This window comes from Camelina sativa, chromosome 8 (genome assembly GCF_030686135.1).
Source record: "Camelina sativa cultivar CO46 ecotype springtype chromosome 8, ASM3068613v1".
In the NCBI taxonomy this organism is placed as follows: Eukaryota; Viridiplantae; Streptophyta; class Magnoliopsida; order Brassicales; family Brassicaceae; genus Camelina; species Camelina sativa.
This window is the reverse complement of record NC_141887.1, coordinates 6,062,092-6,073,643: the sequence shown is the minus strand read 5'-3', so window position 1 is coordinate 6,073,643 and position 11,552 is coordinate 6,062,092. Positions and strand designations below refer to the sequence as shown.

General features: G+C 33.3%; 2 protein-coding genes across 2 annotated transcripts; both read left to right on the top strand.

Moving 5' to 3' along the window:
- Nucleotides 1–2,423: 2,423 nt before the first annotated feature.
- LOC109125893 (protein FAF-like, chloroplastic) lies at nucleotides 2,424–4,493 on the top strand. Its single transcript, XM_019228679.2, has 2 exons — nucleotides 2,424–2,556; nucleotides 2,671–4,493. The coding sequence occupies exon 2, from the start codon at nucleotides 2,720–2,722 to the stop codon at nucleotides 4,133–4,135; it is 1,416 nt and encodes a 471-aa protein (XP_019084224.2). The 5' UTR covers nucleotides 2,424–2,556; nucleotides 2,671–2,719; the 3' UTR covers nucleotides 4,136–4,493.
- A 3,787-nt stretch (nucleotides 4,494–8,280) lies between these two features.
- Nucleotides 8,281–11,527, top strand: LOC104706498 (J domain-containing protein spf31). The gene is made up of 9 exons (XM_010422697.3): nucleotides 8,281–8,604; nucleotides 9,035–9,125; nucleotides 9,284–9,344; nucleotides 9,518–9,595; nucleotides 9,781–9,854; nucleotides 10,461–10,574; nucleotides 10,676–10,783; nucleotides 11,077–11,115; nucleotides 11,201–11,527. Exons 1-9 carry the CDS (start codon nucleotides 8,516–8,518, stop codon nucleotides 11,285–11,287), a joined length of 741 nt encoding a protein of 246 aa, XP_010420999.1. The 5' UTR covers nucleotides 8,281–8,515; the 3' UTR covers nucleotides 11,288–11,527.
- The last annotated feature ends 25 nt before the right edge of the window (nucleotides 11,528–11,552 follow it).

Sequence of the window (11,552 nt, the reverse complement as noted above, 5' to 3'; positions counted from 1 at the left end):
TATATAAATTATAAATAGCTCAATGAAAACATGGTATAACGAATATATAATTCAATTGATAAATAAAAGCATACTTGTTTTTGAGTTTTTAGTTTACTTTTTGGGTCCATTCCAATATATATGCCAATGTATCAAAACATACATTTGATTTTGAAAGAATTTGGTAGTGGCTCATATCCAGAATACCATAAAAGAAGGAGAAACTTTTTCGATTTGAATGTCCATTCCCACGAATTAGTGATTTCATTTTGAGCATGAGAGTAGGTAGAATGTCGAAACATAAGTCATGAGACTCACCGACTCATGACCAAAATATTATCCACGATGAGCAGAAAATATGGCTTAAAACAAAGGGCAGGTGTTTAAATTGTTTGAACTTTGAATGATTGAGATCTTTAAATACATTTTGATTCACTTAATGAAGAAGAAAAACAAAATATTTATATGTAAGAAACAAAAAAAGTGCATAATGGTATGGGTGATTATGAATTCATTACAAATGGAGATTAGACGTTGCGGGCCAATATTCTGGAGATATGATGCGATCATACCATTCGAAAAGAAACGAAAAAAAACTTGTACATATATACTCATGAAACCAATTTATTTAGAACAATACATGTAAGTACGTAGGGTACGCATTTGATATCTTTGGATACTTTTAGAACATTTTATCGTTTTCCGGATAGGACCAACAATGATCTCATCATCATCATCATTTTTATCAACATCATATATATACGGATATGCATATATATCTATACGCACGTAAACATGCAACCACGTACACTTGAGAACAAAAGTTTATTCAGTCTTCGTGTCCCCATGCACACGTCTCTATCTCTCGGACCGTATTTTACTCCTACCACACCAACTTGTGATTTTCCCAAATAAATCACAGACTAATTACGTACGATTAATATAATTAAACAGCCATATATTTTAGACCAAAAGCACCTAGTAAACTTTATAATATTTAATTATGATGCTCGTGTAGTTTTACATTTCTTCAAATAAACTTTACAAAGTGTTTCAAACTACGATTATATGTTTTGAAGGTTACACCTTTTATCACTTATATAACTTAATTACTTTCAAATTTTTATATGTTTTCTTTTTGTGGTTTGGTCACAAATAGTTTATTAGAATCGCTCTCCGGCCGCATCTTACTTACGCGCCAAAACGTTGACTGTAAACTAACATTGGTTAGGGTAACTGTTATTTTTTTAAAAAATGTAACCAACGTAATCATTTTTGTAGTAGTGCCATTATTCAAATTTGATAACATGGTTTTTTCAAATATATTACTTTCATAAAAAAAATGTAGTAAAGTAGAAAATATCAATTGGTGGATCCTTTTTTTTATCGATAATATGCATTGTGCCGATTTGAAACCGATTGATAAGTGTATATATATGAGATGACACTATCACAAACTATGTAATTTTTACCTTCTTTACTTTTAATTGTAGAAGATTTAACATAGCTATATTGAAGACGTCGACGTTATAGACTACAAATCATCTTACGTAATTAATATTTAAATTGTAGGTTTAGACAAATATTCTTTGATGACAACTATTATGAGATGCTTTAAGCATAAAGCTTCAAACGGCGTTGTTTTTGCTCAATAGTAGTCAGTAGTATAAAAATAAACCTACCACCAAGTGGTAGAAAGGTAACTAACTTATAAAAAAACGAACATCCTAATAATGGCATCCAGCTTTCTTTGCATATTTTTGGAACATTCTCATCGTTTTAGCTCTAAAGAAAGATGAAAATTGTGACTTCCACAATGTGCCACGTTATTGGTTCAACAGGGAATAGATGCCATACGTCAACATTTTTCTTGACCTATATGTACACTATAGTATTTTTTTTTTTGTTTTAACATTGATTTCGTTTCATATCCGTTAGTTTTGTTTGGCGACACACGCGTTAGTTATAAGAACACAACTAAAATTACCCGTCTCGTTTTTGTTTTTGCAAAGTTAGCGTAATACATGCAGAATTTAGATTGTAGTGCGGGTGGTCGGGAAATCATTAGAATTAAAACCCTAGATAAACACAAAAAAAAAGTAAAATCAAATTACAACTACACATGTATTTTCGAACATTATAACTAATAATAACTAATTCTCAGGCAATACATATAAATTGCTGATTAAATATGATTAACTATACACTAGTAATGTATTTTCTTTGTCAACAACATCAAAATACATGCATTTAATACAGTTTTTTTTTTTTTGCATCAAATTCTTAATTAAAAAATATATGTTACAATATTAAAAACTTTTTTCATTGTTTTGAGAAATCAATACCATAAAGATAATTGAAAAAAAGAAAATATGAAAGCAATGAAGAGAGTTTATGGAGGACCCCACAGTACATGGTTCCATAATGAAAGAAGTTCTCTCTATATATAAAGCACCTCTTCACTCCCCTCTTCATGTCTCATTCTCATCTATCAAACCATAACAAAACACATCTTCTCTAATCAAACACAACACTTTGAATATTTCACCCTTGCTTTGAACTCTCTCAAACCTCCAGGTATGTTACATGTCCCATAAACGTGATCATCATCACAATGAAACAAAAAAAAGAGCTTAATTTCATAATTTTGTATTAACATTTCTGATTTTTTTTTGTAATAATTTTGTGCAGCAAAGCGAGGGAATAGTGTTGTCAGGAGGTTTGTGATTCCTTATCTGAGATGATGGCTTGTGGCTTAAGCAAGAGCCTTGGCTTGTCTTCTTCTTTGAAGAGACAGCAAGGCATAGTGACGATCCTTGGTGGCATTTCGTCGAACACTTCATCTGCACCTTCACTCAGGAGAACCTTCTCCGCCGATTTGTCATCCAAGACTTGGGTTTCCCAAAATGGGTTTTCTCCTATGAAGAGGATCTCTTCCTCTGAGAAGCTTCGTGTTCCCTCTTCTCCTCCTGACGATGACGAAGCGGATGAAGAATCAAGATCCGGAGTCGATATCTGGGCACAGATTCAACAAGACAAGAACGCTAAGAAAGAGGATGAGACCGAACCGGGTCAGTCCAATGTATGGAGTTCGATCTTGTCCGACAAGAAGAAGAACGAGTCGAGCAACGACACGGTTCCTCCGCCGTACGTTCATCCTTTGATGAAACGTGCGAGTTCTTTGAGCGAGAAAAGCCTCGAAATTTGCACGGAGAGTCTCGGATCCGAGACGGGTTGCGAAGGCTTCTCTTCGTATGCATCGTCGGAGACTGGAGATGCTGAAATCGAGATTCAGGAGGAGACGAGTCTCGTTCTCAACGTGACGGAGACCAAGGTAGAAGACGAAATAACAGAGTCTTTGGTTGAGGTTGAGGCTGAGCAAGAATCACCAATCACGGTTCCGATTCACACACCTTGCATCGAGCTGCCACGAGGATCGTTTCCACCTCCGATTCGTTCTCTTTCGAGCCAATCTGGTTCGTCTCTGCACATGAAAACTCGCCGCGATAATGGCCGATTGGTTCTTGAGGCTGTCTCTATGCCGTCGCACAACAACTTCGCCGCGAAACGCCAAGACGGACGCCTCCTCCTCACTTTTGCTGAAGTCAGCGACGAACCCATCGAGAAAGAGGACGAGACTGAATCGGAGGTTCAGTGGTTCGAAGAGGAAGAAGAAGAGAAAGAAGAGGAAGAAGATGAGGCACCAGACGAGTTTGCCTACAAGCCCAATGGGATTCTCTATAAGTTAGCACAAAAGCCCATTCCTGTGACTGTTCATAGGTTGGCCCATAAGCCCATTGGGGTACCAAAGAGAAACGCAAAATGGCCTGTGACTGATGAATTCGACACCAAATCGGATCTCTCGACTCCGGTGGTTCACTCTCTGCCGCCGAGGCCAAGGGTGGCTCAGCTTGCTAGGTCAACAAAACCGCCGTCCACGGTGGACGATACCGTAGGAGCTGCTTGCTTCAACACATGTGACTACTCTTGGAAGTCCTCTAACACTGAATCTTTTGGCCCAAACACCAAAACCCAATTCCAAGCCCAAAACTTTGTCAACAAAGCAATTGGTGTTGGACATGACAGTTGGATTAATGGCTGCAAGGAACGTAGGAGGTCACTCTTATCAGTTGAGCCATTTTGCATTGCCACTTAGACCCGACCAAAAAGGAGGGGGGTAATTTACGAAGAATCATAAAGCATATGATATTATTATCTATATATGTGTATATGTAATCGAGTTTGTGTATACTCGAATATATATGCATATTAACCCAATAATTGTTGTTGATCATGGTTTTTTTTTACTTTAATTTTTTTCCTCTATATATGTTTTACCACTAACCTTTTTGGTTTGTGGGTAAAAAAAAAAGAAAAATAATTATATAAAGAAAATAAAGAATTAAGAGTAGGAGAGGGAAGAAAGTTTGAGGGGGTGAACATTATTAGAAGTATAATTTATTGTTTTTGATGAGGTTTGTGACCTCGTTAAAGTAAAGACATATTTACGAAAAGTGTTGTGTTTTGTACAAATTTTTGTTGTTCCATACTGTTCGCAAATAAAATATGTGAACTCGTTTTATTCATTCATGTCTCACTACATTAAAGTTGCAAGTATGAGCACATGAAGATAAAAATTAAGTTTAGTGTGAGAACTGAAACCAGAATTCTCCTTTGGAAGTGTTTTACGAGTGGAGGAGCTCACCATCGTTAGAGTTCCAAACTAAACTGACAGTTTTTGAGTGCTAAAAAGTGTATATTATTACTTGAGTGTAAAAATTTTTCCCCTCCCCAATACAATGACCCCCCTTATGTATTTATACTAGCTGATTACACACAATCAATGCCTAATTAAGTCTCTACGCAAATCTCGCATCCTAATCAATTCGATTAAATATGAGAATCTTTGACCGAGTCCGAACTCCGAGCTGACTCGTGGGACGCCTCTCCGCGTTCCAGCCTTCTCTTTAGGCTTGATGGGCCGATCAATGCTACGTTCTTGGCCCATTCAGTGTGTCCGGCCCATGCCCCTTGCCCATTATCCGAGATGACCAATCGTGGGTATAACAGTTACCAGTTTGAACTTTTAAAAATTTATAAGTTGAGAGAAAAACCAGTTAATTCTTTGGAAATTGGAAATAGAAAACTATGATTTTTTATGGAGATGTTCATGAGTGTACTGTCGAACGGTTCATGAGTTTGAACTTCAAAGCAAGAACAGTTCATGAGTTGGAAACAAATATCACATATTGGTTTCATTTTAGTTGAATTGTTGGGTACGTGCATATATACATTGGTTACTATTCATAAGCATCTCATATGTGACCCCCCTCCAAAAAAAAGTATTTAATTATATTATCCCCTCCAAAAAAAAGTATTTAATTACATTACGGGATAATAAAATCAATACCTAATTCATATGTGGTAAGAAAAATGCAGTATTTCTTAAATTACTAATAAAATGACTATATTGTGAACTCGATTATGATAATTTCTTCTGTTTTATGACAGATTTTGTTTTCCGTAGTATATTTTTTACTACCAATCAAGTTTTTTTTTAATCGTCTAAATTTATTATTTATTTTGTTTCATTTTTTGTATTCATCATCAAATATTTCTATCGTGAGTAATTTCTTCTGTCTCTATTAAATTAAATTTACTACAGACAACATTTTCTTCTCTAGACTAATGACTCATTCAATTGTAAATAAAATCATACTGAACGATTCTAATTACATATCGCTAGAGATCTCTGTAAGTGTAATTTACATGAACCTTAAGATCTTTTAAACAACATGATTAATCACATGACAGAATTATAAAGTAGGGTTAGCGGAGTACCTCCTCCATTCATTGTAATAGAGAACAACTTTCTGATGTCCTGATCTTCTAGTTAGGTGATTAGGTTTCTCTCCTCTTGCCTATAAACTTCTTCTTTATGTGTTGTCTCTCTGAGATTTATTTTGGATGCCTTTATGATGGACTAAAGGCATATATTTATAGGTGGAAAGAGGACATAATTCAGTTTCCTTAAGATTTAATCTCAGCCGTTCATCAAAGTAGAGATTGATTAGGAAAAACTCTTTTGTTACCAATTTAATTGGTTACCAAATATATTAAGGAATAACATTATTCCATAGAAAACGGATGACTATAAGACAACATAATAGAAAAAGAAAATAATCTTATTATATAAATCTTGATGTCAAAGTTACTCATTAACAAGATCGTGACATGTGTCAATTGTATATCTAAGATATTTACATGTGTCCAGATTATTGCTTAATATGATCGCGACATGTGTCAAATTAACGATCTTAGATTTTGATTCATGTCTAAGTTAATCGCTAAAAAAAAGTTAAAAAAAAATTTACCAAACAAAAAAACTAATCCAAAAACAAAAAGAAAAAATTTACCTATCACTGTAAGGAAATTGAACATATCTTATGTTTTATTACAAGTTCTAAATCTATCATAAAAAAGAAAATATATACAGAAGTAACAATAAATAACTATTTATATATAAAAATTGAACTAATTTCTTATTATTAACCTAATTCTCCTAGATTTTTTTTTGTATTTATATAATAATCACGACATATATAAATGTTTGGTTTCAATTTAATTATTAACATGATCGAGAAAAGTGTCAAGTCTATCGATTAGATTTTACACGGGTCTGAAAATTTAGAAAAAGAAAACTAACAATTTCATCATGTAAATTATAAATTTTTGTTTTCAAATTTAGTCGTCAACGTTATCATCACATATGTCAAGTTATCAATTTAAGATGTTGACAAGTGTAAAAATATGTTCTCAACGTAATAACAACACATTTATACAAAACTTCATTTTGAAGTTACTCATTAACATGATCGGAACTATATTCTATTTTTATGTTATATATTATTATAAATAATATATATGAGATTACAACACGTATAAATATTTGTAACATGTATCATGATTTAATCTAAAATATTATATTATTTATTTCAATTTCATTATCAATTATAAATATCTATATGATGTAAATTAAAATTTTATATGTTTTTAGTCAAATTTTGTTTTCAGTTAGGGATTTGAACAATTAATATTTGATTATATTCCTTCTTCTTAATTTTTTTACTTTATAATTTAGTTAAGATTTTACATTATTTACTTCAATTTGATTTTCAAATTAGAAACCTGTGATGATTTAAAATAAAGTTTTGTAATATTTTTTTTAAGTTAAGGATATGTAATACCAAAAAAAATTATTATGTTGTAGTATTTTTAGTTTCTATTTATATCTATGAATTATCCAAGTCTCATATATCATTGTGCTTATAGTTTTCTATTTTTTATTTTTATTATGTCAAATAATTTTTTTTTTTTTCAATTTCTCAATTTGTATTGGGTTGGTTATAAACTCATTGCAATGGTGGAGATGTTTTTTCTAAGTTTTTTTTGTGAGTAAACAATTTTAATGGTTAAAGAAACAATGACACAACAATTATAGTGGTTAAAGAAACAATGACACAACAATTTTAGTGGTTAAAGGAACTATGTCAAAGTGAAAGGAAAGATACATAAAATTGGTTCAATTTGTTCATACAAACATTTTATAGGTGATGATAAAGACTATACTTTAACAATAATATATTTTTTGGTGTATGAACATATTCTTTATGGTAAAACTTAGAGCTAATGGATGTTAATAAGAAGACACTTTGACGAGTTGTTTGCATGTAAAATATTATACCAATAAGTTGTGGAATGTTTTTAAAATTTGGCAATTCTGATATTCATTTTGAATGTTTGGCAAAATTTTTGGTTGCTGATAATTTTATTTTAGATTATTTTAATAATTTATATAATAAATTTAAAATAGAAAAATATAAATTAATACATTAATCTAAAAATAAAGAAAAAACAAATTTCATCAATGGGAATATGATTTTTCCCTAACTAAAAGATATTTATATATATTTACTTCTGAAAAGTAGTTTTTTATTTATAGCAAAAGATTAATATATCATATTACTTATTTTTATTTGACAATTTAAAACCCGCACGATGTGCGGGTCCTAATCTAGTTCCTTATAATCTCCGGTAAACTTTGCTCCATTAATATGAATAATTATTAATATCGTATTATTTGGGATTCAACATTCAAATTTTATAGTGTAAAAGCATTAATTAATTCTTGATTAACCTATTAATCAATTTTTTTTTTTTGATAATGTAATTTACTTTAAAAACCATATTTTGTCAAAGTGCTCCAATAAATATCTAAAAATTGATATTTTTCTTCTCAAAGAATAATAATTTATCTAGTTGACAGTTAATTACATTCTCTGTCCCTAAATCCGAATACACTTGTTTGACCCGAAAGACTCAGATCCAGACCCACAATTTAACCCATCCGAATACCCGACTGCAATTCCAGAATAGAGAGAGCCCAGAGAATCCGCCAATTTGGTTTCTCCCTTCAACTCTTTTTTTGTTTGCCATCGTTGGAAGGAGAAGAAGATAATCATAAGAAAACAGAGTCATGGGAGAGGTGAAAATAGAAGACGATGCGATTCTTAAATCTTTCCTCGCCGAGGTCGGTGAAGTTGAGAGAGACAACGAAGTCGTCAGGTTCCTTTCGAAACCCTTTTTTTCCTTATCTCTCTAATTTAGCTTGTACCCTTTCACCTCTGTTCCCGATCTGACATCGTGTTTATGCAATTCATAGTGGGCTAGGGTTTCTATGTTCTGCGATTACCTCTTAGGACGATCGTAACTTTGGGAACTGTATGAAACGGAATTAAACAGCTCTTTTGGATATGCTTAATTTTGACTATGCACTAATTAGAAAGTGGATCTTCTGAATATTGGATCAATTTCTCTCCTTTTTCACTGTCTTGTTGTTGTTTTGTTTTGGGGCAATACGAAGTTGTGATCTGGGGGTAGTTTTTGCACATGTCTTCTATGTATAGTAGTGTTACAGTTAATATCATTATGGTAGTTTTGTTGCATTTTCATGTCTCTAGTGATTTTATATCTTCAAGTTTTGAAACTTTTGTAGGATTCTCTCATGCTTCAAACTGAACCCGTTTGAGCATCTTAACCTATCTTTCGATTCTTCCACGGATGACGTTAAAAGACAGTACAGAAAGGTATTTTTTCTTCCTGCGAGTTTCACTTTTGAGGACATTTGTTTTTTATTCCATGGTTTATCGACTTGGTAGAAACAAAATCGTTGCCCAAGTGGTTACTACGCCACTGATTGACAACACACTGGAGACTTTGTGACTGATCTCAACCTTTTTTCCAGATATCTTTGATGGTTCACCCTGACAAATGCAAACATCCACAAGCACAGGACGCTTTTGGAGGTTTATATTCTTAAAATTTTGTTTTCCATAGTTTATTTACATATTCAGTTGTTTTTGTGTGAATCCACCATCTCGGTGTTGTATCAAGCATGAAATGCTTGGCTCTCTCCTTAAAGATTTGATTAGTCTGGATGAACTCGTAATGTTTTTAATGTTTTATGATAACTGAACAGCATTGGCAAAAGCGCAACAACTACTGCTGAACGACCAAGAAAGAGATTATATTCTCACCCAAGTCCATGCTGCGAAAGGTAAGATTTTGTAGTTTATCTTGGGTCCAACTGTCCACTGTCCAAGTATTACCTGTTTGATAACTTTCTGGAGTTGTTAGGAACTCCTCTGGCTTTTCTGAATCTGTAAATTATACCAGAATCTGTAGTTTACCTTCAATTTTTCTGTCTCGTCAAACCTTCTTTCTTTCGACGGTGAAATGCAGAAGAGCTTAGGATGAAGAGAAAGAAACAGTTAAAGAAAGATACCGCTTCTAAAATAAAGTCCTTGGTTGATGAGGTAAGAAACCCGTTTCTTTCGGGGTTCTGATCTAAGCTTTATTTATCTGACATCCTCGTTGTTTACCTCTTCTGTTTGTCCAACGTGATTGGATACAGAGTCAAGCTGGCTCATTGTAACCTGTGATATCTATAGTATTATTTTTGAAACTGCATATTTTCTTTATAAGACCCTAGCTTTTGTCAGAATCAGGCTTCTTCTGGAGGGAACTAACTGTTGTTGCTTGTTCAGTGAGTGTATAGTATCTGTTTCTTTCTGGCAAGTTGCAATTTTCGCAAGAAGTTTTCTTTGAGTTTCCAGATGAAGTTGTTGCCAGATGCATGTGTAACATAGTAGTACATTTTGAAAATATCTTGCTTAGCTGATATGATCTTGTTGTTCGGTTTAATACCCTGTTCCATGAAATAAGACTTCTAAGCTACATAATTTCTAGCTCATGTTTGTCAAAGTTTAAATGTCTTTCTTCGTTGTTGCTTTCACTGATTTCTGTTATGTCACCACTTATTGTATTCTCATATATCTAAATCCTTAATATCTTATGTTCCATTTTTTCTTTTAATAGTCCAGATTCCTTTTAACTTGTCTACACAATTTTTATGTACACAGGGAAAGCATGAGCACATATTTGAGCAATCTGAAGAGTTTCAGAGGGAGCTTAAGTTAAAGGTCCGAGAGATATTAACAGACCAAGAGTGGCGTAGAAGAAAAATGGCGATGAGGGTATATAGAGTTTCTAGTTCCCCTTGCGTCATATTTTCTGCGTGAGAAGTGGCACAATCATTCATTCGTTTATTTGTGTTATATTTCTTCTTGATATTTAGATATCAGAAGAAGAGGGAAGACTGAAGAAGGATGAAGCAGAACAAAAGGAGATATGGAAGAAAAAGCGTGAGCATGAAGAACAGTGGGAAGGGACAAGAGAAAAAAGGGTATGTTATTTTGTTGACCAATAATCCTAAATCATTACCTGCCTATGAACGCATTAGTTTAGTATCATTTTAGCTGACCTTTTGACACTTGTGTCAATGGATTTAGAGAAGGGAATTCATCTGAGAATAGTCTGAAGCGTTAATCACTTCTTATGAACAAAACTCTTTGACACTTGTTTTTGGATTCGAAGGAGCAAGTCCTGGTTCCATCTGCTGCTAATATGATCATAAGATCATATATGCAATTGGTTTTTGTCCTTGAAGTTGACTAAAGTTTGGGTCTCCCTGTGTAGGTATCAAGCTGGAGAGACTTTCAAAAATCAGGAAAAAAGGTAAGAGACGCATTGTTAGCTATTGGTGGATTACTTATTTCATTTGGGTCAAAAGTTTCAATCTAAGCTTCTGTTATCTCTTCAGGCCAAAAAAGGAGAGACGCGTCCTCCAAAGTTAAAGACAGAGGATCCGAACAAATCGTACGTCCAAAGGCCAGTCAAGAAAGGCTGATCTATGCCATTTTATAGTTGTTGTTGACATTGATAGACTGGTATTCTCGAGGATGATCTCAGACTCTTTCTGCTTGTGTGTGTGCTTCTCTTTGTACATCACCAACTAGATTTGTCTTTCCAAATAAATCAGAAACATGGAAGAGATATCTCACACGCTTATGACCTCTTTGTATTGCATCTCAGCCAGATGACGATGTCTTTATTAGACTTTAGATTAAAAAAAATTAACTTTGATCTTTTTATATATATTCAATGTGGTGTTC